Raw genomic sequence first — 21,620 nt, forward strand, 5'->3', positions numbered from 1 at the left:
GAATGTGAATCGAAAAAAAATACGTATTTCAAATTAATCACAAGCTAAACATACAGCTATTTTTACAACTACCTACTTACATTAAGCATATTTTTTGTCTTGGCGATTCTAGGTAAATCGTCAATGGATTACACCTAGAATCGGGAGTGAAAGAAAAATATCAGTTTATGAAAACAATTTATGAATACATGCAAAATGGAGAATAACTGGATATAAAAAAAAACAATGTCTGGTTCTATTGCAAATATAAAGAAAAATAGTTCAATAAATACAACATATGTGAAATAGATTGGAGTTAATTTATAACTTGTTACGACGTTTGCTTGTATTCAAATTATGCACAATCTTTACTACGCTTTTGGTAACTTGGAATATATTTTGAGTTACTAATAAAATCAACGGTACTTTTGGATAATTAAAATAGAGATTTGGATATAATCAGTTCTATATCCAGCCATTCTATAATAAATTTGCGACCGTTATATAATAAATGCAATGTAATAACAGTGACATCTATATAGCATTGTGTTTATGAATTTGAGTGTAAAAGGATCATTCAGTCATGCCATACACTTGAATTATCACACACGACATACACCCTAAAGGTTTCAGACAATTCAGCCATTGCGAGTAGTAATAATTACGAGAGAACGAAAAAGAATAGAGAAAACTAAAAAAGGAAGAAGCATTCTGTCCTAGACAGGCTCTCTACCACATTCCTACCGTTCTAACCTTGCGCTTGACTGGAGCAGGAATCTCCGGCTTCGAGGCAGATGGTGCTGGCATATCCGTAGGCGTAATAGTTCTAGGATCTTTTAAACGTTTAGGTTCGTTTGAAACATTTTCCTCCACCCTCTCAGAAACGTTTTCGACACGTACAGGATCTTTATCAGGTTTTATGACATCATCGACATTTTTAACAGGATTGGTACATGAAATTCGGTCCATCTGATCATCATTAGAAATAACGTTCATTTCTTCGTTGGATATCTCCATTTTCACTGGTTCTGGATCAACATCAATTTTTGCCTCTAATAATTCTCTGAGGGCCGAAGAGAGCATTGATTTTTGTCCATCTTCTGTCGAAGCATTACCTACTTCAATCTCAATAGTGGATTCAATGATCGATGCTTCAAAATCAAGCTGCAACTTGGCGGGTTGTGTTTGTTCAGGTTTTTTACGTATTCTTTCGCTAAGTGGTGGAATGGGAAATTGAATTTGCGGAGCATCTGCAATTGATTCCACATCAATGTTCGACGACGTTGACTCGAGTATAGATTCCTCTGACAAAGTTACCGACTCACCTAAGTTGTGTACCTTCGGAGGTTCGAAATTGTCGCGATTTGTCGTTTGCTTATTTTCGAAGTCAATGAAGTCTCTCTTCTCGGGTTTTCTCTCAAACTCTCTAAATGCCCGCATCTTAGAGTTTATATGGAATTCTTTAAACGAAATACTCTCCTCCTTAAGATCATCCATGTCTCTATCTTCGGATTCGGAATCCTCTTTCGAACTTTCCATTAGCCCCTCAATGCCGTCCATGCTTTTGTCTTTCTCTGAACTTGTGTCGACTTTCTCTTTGTAATCGTTTCCATCGTCTCCAGTAATTTTCATCATTTGCGCCTCGACATCAAACTCATCAATAGACATGTTGTCGTCTGATTTCACTTCATCGGATCTATTGTTCTCAAACTTCCTGTCATCGTCGGATTTTTCATTCTCACTGGCAATATTTACTATTTCTGCAATACTGCCACTAAATTCAAGCCGCATTTCAGCTGCCCGTTGTTTCAGTACTGCGTCCGATTCCATTGCAGCAATCGGTGAACTTAGGTCTTCCATTTCTGTGTCTGGTTCATTCTGATCGACAATTTCCACTGTGCCTTTTTCAATTAGCACCACTTGCGTTTCCTTCTTTAACGTAATTGGTTCTTTTTTGATGTGTTGAGACTCTCCTTGATGTTCTGTTGGCTCATCTTTTACCTGATTTGGTTCAGTTTTATTGACAGACATTAGTTGAGCATCAGAAATTTCACTTTTGATAACAGCTGGTTCAGACTTACAAGGGGACTGTGAATTCTTCAGAGGTTTTTCGTCTTTTACAAACTCGTTACTTAGCGCTTTTTCTGGAAGGACCGATCCGCTTTTAACCATTGGCATTGGTTCGTCATCTTTCTCATCTTTTATGCAAAGTGCTGACTCAGGGTTGTCAAATTTTGAATTTGTGAACTCGATTTTTTCTTTCAGCTCGTGCACATCTGCTGTTTCAGACTCTGAATCAACTTCATCCTTCACATTGTCTTGTCCATATTCTAAATTCGGTGTAGATCTCTCATTAATGGGGGATTGAGGCATATCCACGAATTCATCCTGAAAAAAAAGACGAGGTTCCCGTAAGATATGGATAAGATGTTAAAAAACGGGAAACTGGGGTTTTTCTTTTGGACATGCGTAGATTATTCTTATAACTTTCCTTTGAATTTTCAACATGAGTTATAGATCAACAAAATTGCCGACATTTGAGAATAAAAATAGGCTAACCAAGGGCAATTACAGATCGAATTTATCACATGAAATTCGAACTTGTTTTCATCAATTTACCTCGTTATGACACGTTGGCTGAGAAAGTGTGGGTTGTTCAGATGTCAGCAGAGTTGGTGTAGTAGGCGGCGTATAATTGTCAGATGACAAACTTTCCCTGGCGATCCTTCTTTTTTTGGGTGGAGCTGCAACTATTTCGTTGGGTGGACTCTCTGGCCTGCTGTTAGGAGAATCGCATTCTTCAGAAATAGCTTGTCTTAGCCACCTTTTTTTTGCAGAGCCAGTAGATCCTGAGCACGACGAATTTCCAGTTATAGTTTGTCTCCGCTGAGGAGGAGAGTCGCAAATTCCGGAAACAGAATTCGCGGCCTGGACCAAAGTGGCCAAACTTTTAGCTGCATAACTTTGAGTAAGAAATTCAGGCGATGGATCGGTTGGTGACAAGAAGTCGGTCGGTTTGTTCAATTGATTGACAGGATTATTCAATGGTGCTGGAGGCACAGCAGGTATTGGGGATATTTGAGGAATATGGGTTTGAGGTGGATCTGGAGATTCTTTCAGCCACTCATTCATAAGGACCTTCTTAGTTTTTGGAAACTTGAAACCTGGCGCTAATGGCCCGACAGCTGCTGCGACCAGTAAACAAGCGGAAGATAGAGGAGTAGATGGAGTTGAGCTTTGGGAGCTGCTACTGGCACCGCTATCGCACGTAGGACTCTTGATTGGAGTTGGCTGCTGCAGAGGTGGAGAACTCGGCCCTGGTATATTAGAATTTGCTAAAGCAAGTAGCAAGCCAGCAGCTGTTGGAATTCCATGATGGCCAGTAGCTCCAACGCTACCGCTATCGGTCACATCTTTCGTTGGAGTATGAAGATGTGAAGTGTAAGAAGGCATTCCCCGTATCGGTGGGTAACTCTGATTCGGAAGGGGTGGTGACTGCAAAGAATTACTCTCTTCTCCCGACGATATATCAGAGTCCGCCGAATTTAATCTTGTCCTGCATCTGCTTTGCTGTGAATGAGAGCTGCTGGTTGTTCGCGCGCGACCCTTTCTCCTCTTTCGTCGAACAGGCCTTTCCGTGTTTTGGGATTTTTGTTTCAAAGGAGGGGCAGAAGTAACTTGACTTTCCTCGTTGTCACTATGCGTACCACCAGATTCTTTTCTCTGTGCATTTCTTGCCTGAACTTCCTGTTTCCTTTGTTCTGCTTTTTCCAATCTTTCAAAAGCCTTCATGATCGCTTCCATCTTACGCTCTTCCCTCGTCATTTTCTTTTTGTCCTTTTTATTTGACTCCGGAGCTTGCGATGGTGTAATCGAAGGCGAAGTAAGAGGCTGCTGCACTGTAGTTGATGGTTCTTCTTTAGCTACCTGACGTGTCACTGTTGCACTTACATTTGCATTTGTGATAGTTCTTCGAGGAGGAGCTGCCGTTGGTGCTGGCACAGGTGTTGGAGTCGTCTGAGTAACACTTATAGTAGAAACTGCAGACAAGGAGTCACTATCTTCGCACACTGTGTTTCTTCTGCCTCGCCGTCTTCTTTCCCTACCGCTGATGGAAAATATAAAAATATTGGATATTGAGTAACGGTATTGTAAACATGTATAAACAAAAATTCTCGTGCTAAGAGATATTTATATTTGAAATTAAAAAAAATAACTTCGAACTGATACTTACTCGGCATTTTCTGCAAGGGCTCCGTTGCTTCCTCGTCTACCTGGTTGTCCCATAGTGGCGACTTGACACTCTCGCGTATTGTTGCAAGCACAAATAAGTGGTGCAACAGGTGAATTTGGATTCGGAGAGAGCATGATATCGTGCTGCTCATGCTTGATAGTGATTTCAGCATTTTTTTCGATATTTGTCGTTGTGACAATGTACAAATGCAATGTTCCTTTCTCTATGCAATGTTTCACCTCAGCGTTCGGTTTACAACTTCGACGAACGAACCTCGCGTCGTTACCATAAGTTCTTGTATCAACACAAACTTCTGTCCCGTCGCGTGGTAGTCGGTAAAAAAACACAAAAGGTCCTGGTCTTTGTGCGTGTTGTCGACCTTGCGGATGCGAAGGCCTGTGCTGAGTACTCAGCATGTATTTCCCACGAAGTTCAACGACTGGAGTGTTCGGTGGCAAATACATAGTGGCGACCAGGAACTATTTGCGAAAGAAAAAAAAAGAGGATTGAAAATATCATTTAAAACAGTTATTTCGTGCAAAAAATCAAGCAGACAATTCCAAGAGCATTTTATCAAATTGAAAAATTTTGATTGCATACAAAAAATCACAGATACTTACTCTCAGGTTATTACTGTGCACATTAAGCCTACATTTCCCAGTCGCAGCAGCATTCATATTGCTTTGTCTCAAGTCACCATGAGCGCCATTAACTTTGATGCTGGATATCCTAGCCCGAAGTTCAGGACTATAATGATTGGTTACAGCCTCTTCATATCGCTCTATCCATTGTCTTAAAGGAGCCATGTTAGTTCCCCATGCATCTTGTGTATCCTCCTCTCTATCCTCCAGGCTCATTCTTCTCTTAGTCTTTCTTTTGCCCAGGCCTCGTTTGACAGTTTCCTTTTTACGCACTGCGCTAGTCTGTCTTGGATGAGGATCCCTTCTTTGTCTCTTTGCAACATTATTGTTATTGTTGTTAGTGCTTAATCGTCTAACTTGCGGTGGAGGATCAGATTTTCTCCTCAGAGCTGGTTGCTGTGGTTGTGGTTGTTGTTGTTGTTGTTGTTGTTGTTGTTGTTGTTGTTGTTGCTGCTGCTGTTGTTGGTGTTGTTGGTGTTGTTGTTGTTGCTGCTGTTGGTGCTGCTGAGGTTGTAGTTGCGGTAGTGGTTGCTGTTGCTGCTGGACTTGTTGCTGTTGTTGCTGTTGCTGCTGCTGGGCTTGCTGGTGTTGTTGTTGCTGCTGTTGCTGCTGAGGAGCTCGCTTCTTCTGTACTGGATTTACGCCAACGTCAGTATCGGCTGAGCTTGTAGACGACGAATCGGAAGATGTGTCTGAATTCAGAAGCTCCTCGCGCTTTCGAAGTTGCAACGCGCGTGCTCTTTGTCTATCGACACGGCGTGGCCGACACATTTCGCATAGATATTCGTCAGGTATATTAGATCTATCTATACCCATGCAATCCACGTGTTGCCAAACTCTGTGCAAAAAGTACTTTATAGTTAATTCATTATTATGAGCTGATAATCGCCAGCACCAAATCAATAGCCTACCGGGATATTCTACTGGGTTCAATACTGTAAATGATTTTGAATATATGGAAAACTTTCAATAAAGTATCCTGCATTTTTTAACTATCATGCTATGATCAGCATAATAGAAAATTAGACAAACTAATACTTTATTATAACCAAACAGAATGAGGATTCAGTAAAAAAAAAAAAAAAATAGTCAACTTACAAGCAACGATCACAGCAGATCATGTATCCATCATCATGTTCGAATTCGCTGTAAAAATAAGAAAAGTAAATTTTGTCAATGATATAGATCAGGTTTAGTAATGCAACTACATCACAAACCAACAACGGACAAATTCAAATATTCGCAATTAATGACTAATGCACACTGTAAATAGTTACCAAATGCATCTTGTCACGCTATCTTCGTCATCTCCCTCTCCTTCTGGTGCTGTCTCGGTTTCTTCACCTTCCGGTTCTGCCTCTCTTCCAGCCTCACTGCTTATCGCACTACCTGCATCGTCTTCAACATTCTTACTGCTCACTGCTAAATAATCAATAAAGAATGATCATATCCGTAACTGAGAACAGTCCGAGATGATAAATTTAACTTTCATTCCATGCTTACCTTGTCCATAAATGAAAGGATGCTGGGACACTGCAGCAGAACTTGTTCCACCATTGATGGGCTGTTGTTTAGGATGTGGCGGAGGTGATGCTGGGGGAGGTGTCCTCGGTGGAGGCGCACCGTAGTTATGGTCTTGTAGGACAAACTGGAGACACTACAATTAGAGAAGCTGTTGTTCAAACCATGCAGGGGAGCACACAACTACCACCTTAGTAAGAAGTAATAGGGTAATCTAAACAGAGACACTAATTCCACCGTAAAGTCATATCATAGCATCTTTACAACAATTTCAGAATTATAAATACCTCGTACGGAAGTGGCATTCTTCGTACCGGAGATTGAGGATCTGGCTGTGTGCTGTCATCTTTCGCTGAGTAAGCTTCAGTCTCATTTCTATCAGGATTATTATTAAAGAAATGGATGTACATTATTATCAATTTTTGTGCAAAGTCGGTTACTGTAAATTGTAAGTAAATGAAAACAGGTCTTTGTGAGTCTGATGCGGAGAATTTTTTAATCATCGCAAGATGTGTATTAAACTTTCTCAGAAACGAAAATGTACTCACTTGTTCTCACTTTCCCTGCGAGTGTCCGCGCTTGCGACTGGTAGGAGTGTTTTGATTTGACCAGTTTGAGCTCTGGTCTGCTGTGGATATTGAGCAGTAATGACAAGTTGTTTTTGTTGTATTGTTTGCTGTTGAATCTTGACAGGTTGATTTTTATGGGGTAACACATTAGGCCCACCAGGTTGTTGGGGAAGTAAGGTTTTAATGCAAGTTTTCTGCTGTGCAATCGATGACGGTGTTCCCTGCCCTTTTAAAGAGCTTAAATTAGTATTCAGAGATGTCTTGATGCCAGACATCTTTTGCACATGATTTCTCTGCGTCGGCTTTTGAGGTGGTATAGTCTTAATACATCCCGGCTGTTTCTGGGTATTCTGAGGGCCAATGATATTTTGTTGTTGCTGTTGAATTATTTTTACTGGCTGGGAGTTTACTGTACGATTTGATTGCTGTACAACATTTTGCTGGTTCAAAGGTTTCACGCTGTTGATCATTTTCTGCGAAACAGGCTTTAAATTTCCAGGCTGCATATTCTGAGATTGATTTTTCTGCGGACCAACCCTTAGCACCATTTGAGGTTGAGGTTGTTGTGGTTGTTGTTGTTGTTGTTGTTGCTGTTGCTGCTGAGCTTTTGAATTGGCAGTTGCCTGTACCCTCTGATTGTTTGGAACAGACGTAATAGTGGCCACTTTTTGTTGTACTCCAGTATTAGGTTGACATTTCTGTGTTTGAGAAACAACGTTCATTTGTTGCTGTTGCTTTTGCACAATATTCTGTTGCTGCTGCTGTTGTTGAGGTTGCGAGGTTTGATGCATCAGTTGTTGCTGAAGCTGAGATATTTGTGGAGTGTGAACTTTTAGTTGTTGTTGTTGTTGTTGTTGTTGTTGTTGTTGTTGTTGTTGTTGTTGTTGTTGTTGGCTAGCAATTTGCTGCTTGGCGACATTACGTAAATTTTGATTATGCTGCAGCTTAGAAATATTTGGAACGCTGTTACTTTTTGTGATGTTAGGCACAGATTGCGTTTTGTTCGAATTTACCGTTGCAAGTGTTTGAGATTTTTGAAGAACCTCCATGCTCTGTGGCCTCTGCTGTTGTGTTGTTTGCAGATTTTTTTGCTGCTGTTGGGCATTTGTTTGTATCTTTTGTATACCAGCTACAGAGTTGACAGTTTTTGAAAAATTATTCAATGTAGCAGGTTGTTGCTGCCTCTGTACACCAAGTCCCTTATGAGTGGCTCTCTGAGCCCTTTTTTGTGGCATTTGTTGTACTTGTTGCAGTCCAGAATGTTGTACTTTTTGAATACCATGACCGGCCGTATTGGTTATTACTTGAGTTTGAACTTTCTGATTGTTAAATACTTGCGTCACCTTTTGCACATTGCCAATGTTCAATGGTTGATTAACTTTTTGCACATGTTGTTGTTGTTGTTGTTGTTGTGCATTGGAAGAATTAACCTGCTGTATTCTCTGCATATTTGCGCTATTCATTACTTGGCTCATTGAAACTTGCATGGTTTGAGTTGTCGGAGTGATTACTTGAGACTTGGGTACAGTTTGTATTCTTGGTAAATTGCCTCCTCGCTGCCCGGTTTGATTGTTTACATTGGTAATTGTTTTGACCTTCTGCAAATTAACGGTTTGCGATTTACCACCGATACCTTGGGACTTCACTTGTATCCTTTGCACATTTGGCACGGATGTTGTAGTGATGGTTTTCACACCAGTTGTGCTGAGAATTTGTTGCGTAGAAACTTGTAATTTCTGATGCATGGTCGTCTGGAAATTTGTTATCGTGGCCGGCTGCAGCTGTTTAGTTTGAACCGCATTCGGCAGCGTGGCCAAGATTTTAGTTTGTACATTCGCATTTTGCGGAACCGTCGGAGACGGCAAAGATTGGATCTTAGGTACATTGGTGCCAGGTGAGTGCAATGATTTTATTGGTAAATGAACGGCGTGTGCAGCAGAATTCAACGGTAAAGAAGTCGGATGTATTTGGTAAGTGGATTGTGGTAATTTCTGTGAAATAACCCTAGTAGTCAAGACTTGTGTAGTGTTGGTCTGCGTACCCCCGATTCTTTGGGCATCTCTGACAGTCCTGTTTACCGGGTAAGTAACAGTTACAGGTTTTACAGTAGGCGATAAAGCAGAGCCAGCTGTTACAGTCGTGATGTTGACAGTTTTTAAATTTTGTTGCAAGTTCTGGGTTTTGTTGTTGCAGTTACCAGTTGCAATCAAAGGTTTACCAATTACCCCACTGATAGTCGGTATCGATCCAGCCAATTCTTGAGGTAGTACGGAAGTGTTGTTGTTGCTAACTTCTTCAGATGTTTTTTCAACGCTACCTAATTGAAGAACAAAACTCATGGTAGCGTCCGTTACATTTGGTACAAACGTGTTAACCGCCTCCGATCCGGTTTTTTTACTATCTATTGGATCATTTAGCTCTGCAGGGGTGACAGGGGGAGGTAGCCCAGGGCCAGGGGACACCTGTTCCCCACCCCCACCTGTTCCACCCCCGGTTAACTTGATCACTGATGGGGTCGACGTCTTGGAGGCTTTGATGTTTCGCCAAATTGAAATTTGACGAAATTTGTTTCAACAATAACTTCTGACACTACAGTTTTAATATCCGTTTTTTCTCTCCTTCGTTGAGCTATTTGAGGATTTCGGTTATGAAACTGCAACAATAAAAGAGAAATTTCTTTTACTTTCAAGGTAGATATGTTTTAAACTAGATAGAGGGAGGAGGACTGTTAAGAAAACGACCATTTTTCTTGGAACACCCCAACGGACGCTCATTGTACGAAAATAAATTTAAAAACAAAAACCCACGGGTGATTGTTATTTTCTATAAAAATTTATCCCAGTTACATGACTGTGTTGAAAAATTCACGTGCTACAAGTTGAGCGAGTCAACAAAAAACCTAAATTAATCATATTCTGGTTACAATTCCTTATTACAGCGATTACGACTTGGAGCAGTACTTTTATTTCCATAAAAAACTTGAATCATCTCTACGTCGCAGTAACGTTTAATTCTAGCGTAAAATAATATCATACATAACTAACAAGTTAACTCTTGATAATCAATCTATAGCCTGTCACTTTTCAACTACTATAAGGTAGATATATAATGCGATCGTGATCGTGACACAAAGAATCCATACAGATTGAACTGCATTACCCGGCGGCACGCTTATCAGTTTGTTGCGATAAGGTAAAAGTTGTAGTTCCAAGCGAAATTCAACCGTCCGGTGATAAGTACTCGCAGCTGTTACTACCTCGCATATAAGGCATTAGAAAAATAAAGAAGAATGTAGTCACATGAACATCACATATGCAGGGACTTAGAATAACTATTGCAGAGAAATCTCTCCTCGAAGAAACGTGATTGACGGGTGAAGTTGACGCCGCGACGATGGCATTTCAGTCGATGTATATATCTAGTACAAAACCTGTAGTAAAAACTCGGTAAAAGGTGAATGATCTGAAATCGTTGCATTGAATATACATATTTTAAACGATTGAATTTTCAACATGTATTTTATAATCCAACATCCCCTTCTACAAGATTAAAAATATAGTGGTACGAAATGGTTTCAAATTTAAGAATTACGACTTGCACCAAATCACAGTCGAGATCATATTAGAAGCTTGAGGGAACAACAGAAACGTAAATTTGAAAATATCAACCACAAATATGGGCTGTGTACAGGCTCGTTCAGAGTTGCAGCATTGCCGCCTCTTGACTTGGTAACACGAATAAGCTGAAATAATAATGATAGTCGCGAACGAAGGCCTTGTTTCTCTGCATAATGACTTCATTGTGTTGTCAACCGTGTCTGTCTTTACTCGTGACTAAAAATATGTAGGTACTACCATATGTATTGAAAACGGCATATTCCCACTCGGTCGAGTGAATAAAGATAAGCTTCATCGGTACCAATATGCATTAGCTCAGATTCAGAATATTTCGCAATTCGTCGATACGTTTTATGTATAACGAAAACAAGCTCATACGCAGTTTGTGAAAAAGAAATTAGTCACCGTTCATCGCGTAAAGAGCAAAGAATTGCGCAGCGCGATTACTACAAGCAAACGTTGTTTAACTAACGACGTTGAATGTTTCCCCTGCTTGTCCATTCGTCCACCCACCATTCCATCAATCCATCCTTGCGTTCGTCCATCCGCCGCATCTTCTCAACTCCAGAGATTGTAACGACATCCGTGTGCCGAGGTTCCATCGTTACCTTAATTAGGCCAATCTTCAAGGAAGCGTTAATTATAACTTGTGATGATTAAGTAATTTCCATTAACCATGTTCAAATTCCTGCAGGTATAATCCATAGCGCATCGGTTCGATTCACTGACGCAGAATTTGCAGCATCGCAACTAATCACATATGCATATACATATATGTGTACATTGTTTATTATTATTTTCTTTTTTTTTTTGCGAATCGTACGTATACATATGGTAAAAATCCGGCTGCAATATAAGCAGTTATTAGGACGTTCGACCAAGTTACGTCAAGGCCTGTTAACATTTTAGACTAGGCAGTTGGATTGAATAAACAACGGTATGTGTACTTATACATAATGTATCGTAGATATAAGCTGCACCGTTAGAGATTGATTAATCAAAGAGTCAAGTGAACATTGAATAATTATCTGCATCGTCAATGTACAATAACTCGTTTATACTATTCACAGCTCAGGCAGTTAATTATTGATTACTCATTGTCAGACCTCACCAATCAATTCCAACGTCTACTAGACGTGACATTGCCGCTTCCCAAAGATTATGATACAACAGATATATTGGTTATGATACAACAGATATATTGGTTCAAAGTAAGGCAAATATTATACGATAAACTGCGCCGACGAACAATCGGCAAGCTGGCTATTATGAATTCATATATAAGTAATCGATAAAACCTGTACAGGAAAAAGTATGACCAAAATGAAGAATTCGATGTAAACGATCGATCCATTCCACAATGTCCCGACGAGTTTTCAGTATGAGAAAATTAATTCACCCCTTCGAGCGTATAGCTGATGATGTGCACGCCTCACGTTCAAAATGGTTGAAAAATGCAAATAACTACCGAGTTGCGGCTATTTTTAAATATCGAACAAACAGCCCTGCATGCACTTTATGCGTTTCGACTATATTTTTTTTGGCAAAGAAAAAGAGAGAAAGAAATAGAGTGCAGTACGTGTATTGAGAATCTGATTTAAAAAAATTTTAATTCTTCGAAAAGCATTTAAGAAAAGAAAAAGATTACGGGAAACGCGCTGTTGTTGTTATTGTTTGTTTGGTTTTTTTTGACACTTCGGCAAAAGAACAATTCCTCGATAGAACATATTACTACACTACAGGTAATAGCACAGATGTTACATCAATACATCACACGAATTGCTGCGGCCTGTCGGAACACAAGAATTAAACGACGTTATGATATGACGAATCTGAAGTTACTAACGTTATTGTAATGATTCACGTTTCGGAGAAACCGTTATTTTGTAATTTTCTAGGAATCTCTGAAATGCAGTACATTATAATAACTATAAGGCAAAGCGGTGATTTACATTTTCAATACTTAGCCACTTACAAAGTCACCACAAAATTGCAAAATAGTAATCCCCCCCCCAAATGTTTTGTTACGCCAACGTTACTAACTTTAGCCTTATATGATTCGGCTACAAAACCCGCCGTCCGCAAGTTAATTTTACTCTGCTGTTTTACTGCCAGCTAATCGTAATAGGCGTTATGTTATTTCCGAGGTTATTTCACATGCATGCAGAGGTGGTCATTCTGAAAAGAACGAGAACCATAATTTTCTCAGAAATAGTACTTGTTAGACTAGGACACGGCATTATATTATGAAAATATCCACGCAGCAAACGGCAACTACGACATTAAGAATTTTCTTTAACAATACGGAATATACTCATGCAATATCTGTGCAGATTTGAGTCCTACATTCGGGATAAATTCCGACATTTTACTGGCACTAATTTTTCTGCCATTCTCCGTGTGTAACTACATCCAGTAAAGACTATGACACTACCATTTCCTGCTTTCATTTAGTTATAGTCAATGAAATTTATAGGACTACATGTAAGAAATATATCAGCAGAGTTTAAAGAGAACCAACCGTGCAAGTATCGCGATTGAATTAGAAAGTACATGTTATGCTGCACGTCTAAAGTTTACTAACCCTTATAAATGCTGCGAGAAAGTAACGGTAATTTGATTTTTATGCCTCCTTCAAAATGATTCTCATTCTTCTTTTTCTTCTTCTTGGAAAAATATTTATTCAAGATATAGTATTACGATTTAATTCTGAAGTATACAAGTAATTTTCTTACGTTATAGTTGTTTCTTTTTTCTTTCCTTTTCCTTTTATTTTTTCCTAATTGATATAAGAAGACGACTACTTTCGACGATAAATGACCCTTAATATCTAAAGCCTCTGATTTGAACGGTATAATCAACGATCTGAAACAAGTCTGATGGGTAAAGGTTATAACCAAATAATACATCAAAGTATCCTGTATAATGTAAAATAATTATTTTTGCCCGGATCTCATAATATATAATGGTGTGGTGCAATCGATGATATAACTAAGCATTAATATTTACGCCCCAAATAGACGAGCGAATAACATCGGTGTATTCGAATTGACCTGAGCGTAAAGCATTGTGCATGAAATGGAGCAGTGTCCAGGTGGAGTCGATTCGGTGAAACAAGGTACGCGCAAAACTAGCGTGCAGCAGAGTGGATAAACCTATAATACGTATTATACAGCTGCAGAACAGAGTTAGTACACGAAGAGTGAGTAGCGAGTGAATGAGCGCGTGTAAGTCGTCGTCGCCTTGCGTTTAGTTGGCATAGCAATGGGATTTGCAGCGACCTACTTGGCGGCCCTCGACCCTGCATTGATTCGATACAATTTACGAACAAAAATAATTCTCATCAGCATCGTGTATATATTATATGTATATATGTGCTATGCGCAATGGGCATTAGACCGTAGACATTTATAAGATTATAACGGTTATTAAATCACGCCAAAACCCCTCGGGGGTCAACTGAAAGAAGCGTTTGAAAGAAAACTAAAGGAAGAAAGAAGAAGAAAAAATGAACAAGTCATCGTATTCTCTGTTATAACCTTCTGCATCACGACCCGTGATGAGTTTACAATGCTAGAAACGGCACACCGAGTAGGATACAATAATATTCATTAACTGTTCGGCTAACTTGTTTTCGGTCCGAAACAAAATGCGAGTTTAAAAATCTATACGAATTTTGTGAGAGTGACCGGCAATGCAGCCAACGTAAGAGAATCGGGAGTCACTGTCACATAATCCGTATAGATTTAAACTCGCATTTTGTTTCGGACCGAAAACAAGTTAGCCGTAAGGTTAAGGCATCAACGAATAATGTTATACCTAATTGAACTCTATCGAACCTAACGCCTGCTGTGAACAGCCAACCAATGGTCAAACTAAGTTCAAGTACGTAAGTTCATACGCAGGTATTGGCACTTCGATAATTGCGTAAGATTTTCACAAGGATTTTGACATGATCGTTTCAAAAAAAAAAAAAAAGAAAGGAGTCGAAGGTAAGCCCTTTTTTCTCATGAAAGAATGACACAGTATAATAACAAAAGTAAATCGAGACCAGAGAGGATTAGGAAAGAAGGGTATGTAAGTATAACGAAATACAATAGGCTGGACAATGGGACCTACGACGAATGTTGGTCCCTCCCTTCTCATACTCTTGTACGGAGTTCGGAGTAGAGAAGAGAAGTGGTCTCTTCACCAATAACCGGTATTGCTACTCTCCTCCTCCTCCCCCTTCTCCGCCACTTCTTCTTATTCTACTTCTTCTGTTTCTCTTTTCTGCTATAATGTGAGGCTCTGCTACGCTGGGTAGGAGGATGGAAAATGGAGAATGTTTGTAACGGGAGAGACGGAGAGAGAAGAACAACGCGTAAAGGGGTGGAGGAGGAGGGACGAGAGGCAAAGGCAGGCAGCTTCTATCGATCCTTGAAACCATACAGGCCGCACACGACACACAGCGACATCCGGCGATACCTGCATGCATGGATGGAGACATATATATGTGCACGTGTATAATGTAAATATATATATACAGGTACGTATCTCCGCGTATTTCTTCACTTAAACAAGTTAAAGAGAAGAGAAGCAGCAGAAGGAGGAGGAGGAGGAGGAGGAGGAGGAGGAGGAGGAGGAGGAGGAGGAGGAGACCCGCGGTGAATTGTGTTATACACGTGCGAAGCGAGCCGAGTTGGAGATCTGGACTATATAATACCTACGGCACGTGTGTATAAGAGGTAAACCTGCATGGTGAAACGAGAGGGGATCGTGTTGTGGTAAAATGTCTGTTGAGAGGGTTGCTTCTTTTCGTTCAGAGTACGAGAGCGCACTTCACGTTCATTTGCATGCAGGTTGTTCTTTTTCTTTTTCTTTACCTACCTTTTTACAAGCCTGAAACATTACCTACAGCAAGGGTTTAATAATATTATAAAAATTAACATCACGCATGCATTCGCACCGATTAGACGAAACTGAACGATGACTGTTATGTAGTGGGCGGTATCTCCTTTTCTCTGACAGTCATAATAGAGTTTGATGGATATAAGGTGACCAATAACAACTCAGCTTCGTTTAACGGCGATTTCGTGTTCTTGATATACCGATAGATAGCACTGACGAGCGTGTTCTTATCTTTCTTATTCCTTCGCCCAATACTCTTGAAAAGAGATTATAAACACATCATCAATTTATCGAAATCAGTGTTTCAGTCCATCATCATAGACGAGGTCAATGCAGATATTCAGAAATCGTGCATTATAGATGGTATTTTGATAGTATAAAAGGTATAACATCGACAGTGAGTTTCATCACGATTATAAACTGTGATAAACTGCGTCAGTGATTCGTCACAAAACTTGCGTCGATGCAACGAAGAAAAAGTCATCGTTGTGTACATTCATCGTTGATAATAAAATCGCGCCCTACTTATGATCAAACCACTAAAACCGCCGGCGCACCCAATTTTTTTTTTTTTTTTTTATTGTCTCTTTTTCCCCGTCATTGATTGTGAAACTTGACGCACGGTATAAATAAGCAGCGTGGTCCTCGTTATCGCTCTTTCTCTCTCTTTCTTCCTCTCATCTGTGGTATAAAACGTATATGTGACCATAAACAAAAAAGTGGATCACGCAAACGGAAACCATACACAATACTACATGGTATCAGCGATAGTACACGCAAGATGTCTCGGTTACGTGCGTGTAAATAAAACGTATGATATATACGCGACGGATATGAAAGCGTGTTAAATGATGCGGGTACATTAAATTGCAAGATCGAACCATCAGTGGTCTGAAAACGGAGTTCAATGCAAATGTTTATATGTGTGTGTATATATATCATAATTAACAATGAAATGAATCAACGAAACTTTGACTCATATGGCATCCTTCTGTAAGTTATATAATACTTATGTAGTAAAAAAAGAATCTAGTCTCCCGAAATATCAATTGGAACATGTAGCTCTACTGAATCTGTATTTATACTGTTCCCATTTGTCAAAGTGAACCAGTGCCCTTAATAAGATGGGAGGTGGGACCTATTCGTCTGTGACTTGTCGATGGTTGACCGTTTGTTGTTCGCTTCTTGTGTTTAGTCTATTGTTAGATTATTTCTCTTCCACCTTGTGATCCCCGTCCTCCCGAAACTCCCGGATTATCGTTCGCCCCGCTTATACATCCTTACGTTATACAAACATGAAAAAAAAGAAAGAAAGAAAAAAAGAAAACAACAGCCGCGCGTTTATGTAACGGGGACATGTAAATAAATAAGTACAATGTGCAAAAAGCTACAACGTTATTATACATCTGCACAAATATCATACACAATTGTGTACTTAATGCGTGTGTAGGTAGGTATAATGTACGTTATGTACCTCATTTAATACATAGGTGTATAAAGGCCACTGACGTAACTGTAGTTTACACATAATACACCTATCGCACAATGACTTATACATAGAGAGTCAATAGCTTTCATTATAAGTATTATAAGTATGGAAAAGCATACGTATATGGAAGCGCTTTGCATTCTCCGTGACACAGCGCAAGCAATCAACTATCGTTTTCTCAATTCCCTCCCTCTTCCTCCTCCCCTTTCTTCCGCAAATTTTTACACTATAACGTATATATAAAACTTATTCTAAACTGTATAATCCATTGGGGAAATTTGATCAAAGAATAATGAAAATTTGCAACAAACACGAGTCTTGCTGCGATGCAATATATATATATATATATATTTCTATAACGGGAGGCATTAATCGGGTCTCATGGATACACACGCGAGGGTGAAAGTGAAGGTGTACATATATACAACAGCAATAATAACGAAGAATAAATAATGACAACAACAAGACGACAAGAAACTTGGGAGAAGAAACGTGATCTTCGATTTAAAACTCGTGCTGAAACTTTCACTGCGACCGGTCAGCCTTATACAGACATACACACACATATAACGCAATCGCGTGTAAAATCCATGATATACATGTTGCATAACGTAATTCGTTAATCGTTCCGAATGCATTACATGTATTACATGCTTACTGGTATCATAAAAGTGATAAAAAAGGAATGAAAATAAAAAAAGAATAAAAAATTAATTCCGTCGCAGATAAAGACGTAATATGTAAACAAAGTTAACCTCGTTTATATACGCGCATATATAAGATCACGTGTGATATTTTCGGAATAGGACATGAACACTGTACGCACACATATGTACATAAATACAAATCTCTTACGCGTAGCTATTCACAATACGGTAGTTGGCAAAAGTTCCTAAGTGTGGACCTCGGAATGAAAAACGTCGACCGTTTTGTTGTAACAAAATTTTTCTTTTGAATTTAAAAGAAAAGGATAATTAAAGAATAAATGTATATTTTTTTAAATAACTATACACGTTTATTGCTCATATCATTTAGCTGTGAGAAATAAGAGAAAAGCAGTAAGTAGAATAAAAGCTGGTTTAAAGGTAGTTTTGTTTGTGTTTTTTTTTTCCCCTTATCACCCGTGAAGCGGAGTGAAAAAGAGATATGGAGAAAAATTGAGCATTTGAACGCGCATCTATTGTAATATACAATAAAAAGAAAAAGTTTGATAAAATACCGCAAAGTAAATGAAATGACAAAGTAAATATGAATTAACGTTCCTTTTGACGCTTATTATAACGTGCATAATATTACACGTAATATGATAAAAATTATTCGATATTTGCTGATGAAACACAAGCATTGACGTAATGTAAATGTATGTATGTATATATGTACGAGTATTAAATGCTTGTTTATTTTTTATCTCGTCTTTTCTGCACCTGCAGCACAGTTGCGTCAATTAAGATTTTTCTGCTTCTTCTTCTTTGTCGTCAAAAAACATACGATAAAGAATTTATTTTGTAATGAAGAATATCGGAAATTCGCTAAAACATTTATAATTATCATAACGTTTTAAATCATTGCTAAATTTCCATGTTTGGCTATCTGCGCTGAAGCTCAATTCCGATGCCTAAGTTGGAATGGTTTGTAGCTAATTGCGGTTATTCACGTTCGCCTTTTACGCGACATTTTCGGAGCTTTAATTAATTTGCCAGATTATGTCATGTACTCCATCGCATGGGTATTTACGTGTATATGTATGTGTATATGTACCTGCGTGACTTCACCTGCAGTCTGTAAACTGCAGATCACACCATGAGAATAACTGCAGGAATTTGGCTCAACGTTTAAGATTGTTATTCATTAATTATCATGACTTTTCCAAATTTGTCATGAAACGAATTTGTGACATCTGCGCGTGGCAGTCTTTCACTGTAAAATCGTCTGCCACTGAACATAAAAATTTTCATAGTACCAGATATTCTAGTATTCTTAAATTTGTAATTCCGGATCCGTTCTAGTGGTTTTTTTTTCCTTGGTAAAGTGCTACAACTGAGCGTTTAGAACTCCAAGAAAGATTTTACAAATATGGTTCAAGATACGATTATATCTATAGCGGACCTTTTACTCTTCAAAGCGTAATAGAAAATTACATATTTACCCAAGTATAGTATACTATAGTACAACGATGAGTGTGTGGTTCCACAAAGAAATTCAAATACCACGCCCTTTGCTAACACGCAATGAAATCTCGCAGTGATTTTTTTTTTTTTTGATCCAAGTGTTTATGCATGTATAATTGTTTTAATTACAGACGCAGAAAACGTGATTTAATCACAGTTTCTCGATATTATCACGACTTCAGTGCACCTGAAAAACTTCTCTGCTCTATACAATATATTCTTCTAAACATCCGTCAAACGTCAAAATCGTCTATTCTATTAAATCAAATCCAAATATTACGAAGCGGAAACATCTTGCAGAGACTACAAGTATCGAAAAAATAGATCTAACCGAAGAATATGTGGTGTAAGACTTGTATAAATAAGAAAATCTGTGCTTATCTTCCTCCTTTTTCAAGTCAAACTACATTACAGCCAGTGCCGTATTGCCGCCACTCTCCCTAACGCTGGTGAAAGGTAAGATTTTCAATTTAAAATAAAAGCACGTATCAATTTTTAAATAGATAACGTCATCGCTGATTACGCCGCATGCGATTCGATGCAGACTAACTATTACATACATCTTTAACTTTGATTTAATACAGAGGGTATATAAGGTAAGCGTGCCAGTTATAGACACGTTTAGACCCAATTATTGACCCTTTCATTTATCAAAATTATAAATTGACGGCACAAATTTATTTTTTGGTAATTTTAGAAATAAGGATCAAACAGAACAACCAAAAAAATATCAACGATTGGGACAGGGTTAATAACTGGTAACGTGGTACAAGTTCTGTGCAAGTATTTTGCAGATTGAAGAGCAATTCGTAGACAATTTATGCAGGATTTTTCTATAATTTTTCTAAATCATTATTTTCAGGACTTGACGAAATATGTGACCAAAAATCTATATGTACGTATAGGTATGGTGTGATTGTATAAATTTTGTAGTAAAGAATGCATATTGTAAAAATAGGAGATATGGTCGAATTACATGTTTTTGTAAATAAATAATTGTACAACGAACATGTATACTACATATATTGTTGTAGTGTCGTCGCGGGGATTGCGAGTTAATTAAAGAAGTTTGCATAGCGCCAACTTCCAACGACACGAGAGCATGAATAATTACAACCCAGAGCAGGAAAGCAGCCGGATATTCGGTCGACGAATCGTTATTTAAACCTCGGACTCCGGATTCCTAGTAACGACACATATGGGTTTAAATATGTCAAGATGAATTTAAATACGGTATAAAAACACATAGGTATAAGGCTTTCTCTCTTGGACAAAGGAGAACCTAAAACCGACAAACGCAGACAAGCGTGAATTCTTTATTATGTTTATTATGTGTGTAATAAAGTATAAGATAACGGCTTGGTGAGTAAAATACAGAGAATTAGACGAGAATTAAGAATTTCCTTTACTCTTGTTTGGTGCATTTTATGCATGCTTCATCCTTTCATTGCGGATTTCAATAGTTACAGTTTTTTTTTTTACTATTAAAAAACCCCAAAAAACTGAAATTTTTCGTATATAAGCGAACGAACCAATCGTTTTTTCGGTAAGAAACAGTTAATTGTCCACTTGTATCGAATGAGAAATAGAAAATCGCATATTTCAAAATTATTCGATTTTTGTCATCATGTACGATATTTACGATAATCAACTATAAAGTTATCACCGATATAATAACGATAAATTTTCACATCTTTTTGTCCTATCAGAAAATTGGCTTCTATGTAAATGCAACCCACGATATTCAGCTTATATACATGTATATTACAGGTGCAAGATAAGAAATGCTTTCAGGTATAATATGATGGAACTAGGCAGTCCGTTGCGGCTCCGCCCGTTTAACATTTTCAAATGTTTCTCGTGACAAAACTATTAGACATAGTCATGTGCTCTCGAAATTTTTTTGTATAGCTTCATCGAAACCTTGAAAACTCTTTAAACATAACTTTTGCTCCATCTGTAAGAGTTTAGTCAAGCGTGTGTGAAGCCGTTCCGACTTTACTTACAAAGATCGTTATATCTCCAAAACTATAGATCTAGTTGTAACGATACATATCCTAAAACCTGGCCAGACATTGTAGCTATTCACAGAAAAAAAAATAATCAAAATCGGTTCAATATTTCTGGAATTATAAGCGAACATACGAATAGTTAGACAAAGAGACGTTGAATTTCATACACGTACAGAGGGAAGAAAAGAAAAAAAGAATACAAGAAAAAAGGTATAGAAGTGACGATAAATAATAAAAATTGATGATTCCCTCTGCTCTCCGCATCTCTGCAAACTATATCAATGTCTCTCTATGGATCGAAGTTTCTATTGCCGAGGCAGTGTCGCCCTCCGGCGACGAGTTTCGAAAGAATCATCCCCTCCCCCATATTTCTGCGCCCTCGACTCGCGGCGAACGACCCTTATTGTTAGTCAAAGGCCACGGACGTGTCGGACGCCCCCGCAAGCTGAGCTTCGCTGCGCGTCGGCAGGAAGTTCGTACCTACCTATAGGAGTATGGGA

The 21,620-nt window shown here is 38.6% G+C and overlaps 1 protein-coding gene across 10 annotated transcripts in view; it reads right to left on the reverse strand.

The window, feature by feature from the left end:
- The window catches only part of upSET, a 36,084-nt gene that overhangs the window by 8,470 nt on the left and 5,994 nt on the right, over nt 1-21,620 (reverse strand). For 4 of the 10 annotated variants that reach the window (XR_006882878.2, XR_006882876.1, XR_011176844.1 and 1 more), the window contains exons 2-10: nt 6,924-9,597; nt 6,663-6,750; nt 6,358-6,511; nt 6,132-6,276; nt 5,953-6,000; nt 4,834-5,692; nt 4,214-4,692; nt 2,599-4,087; nt 724-2,367 (exon numbers count right to left, since the gene is read on the reverse strand). Coding sequence is in view for 6 of the 10 variants with exons in the window: in XM_046623528.1 (XP_046479484.1) it covers nt 724-2,367; nt 2,599-4,087; nt 4,214-4,692; nt 4,834-5,692; nt 5,953-6,000; nt 6,132-6,276; nt 6,358-6,511; nt 6,663-6,750; nt 6,924-9,283 (7,266 nt within the window). In the remaining 4 variants the exon portion in view is untranslated. Of the gene's footprint in view, nt 1-80; nt 135-723; nt 2,368-2,598; nt 4,088-4,213; nt 4,693-4,833; nt 5,693-5,952; nt 6,001-6,131; nt 6,277-6,357; nt 6,512-6,662; nt 6,751-6,923; nt 9,598-21,620 lie in introns of all 10 variants that reach the window. The other 6 variants (XR_006882879.2, XM_046623530.1, XM_046623533.1 and 3 more) reach the window with 5 other exon arrangements.

This window comes from Neodiprion pinetum, chromosome 4, assembly GCF_021155775.2.
Source record: "Neodiprion pinetum isolate iyNeoPine1 chromosome 4, iyNeoPine1.2, whole genome shotgun sequence".
Lineage (NCBI taxonomy): Eukaryota > Metazoa > Arthropoda > Insecta > Hymenoptera > Diprionidae > Neodiprion > Neodiprion pinetum.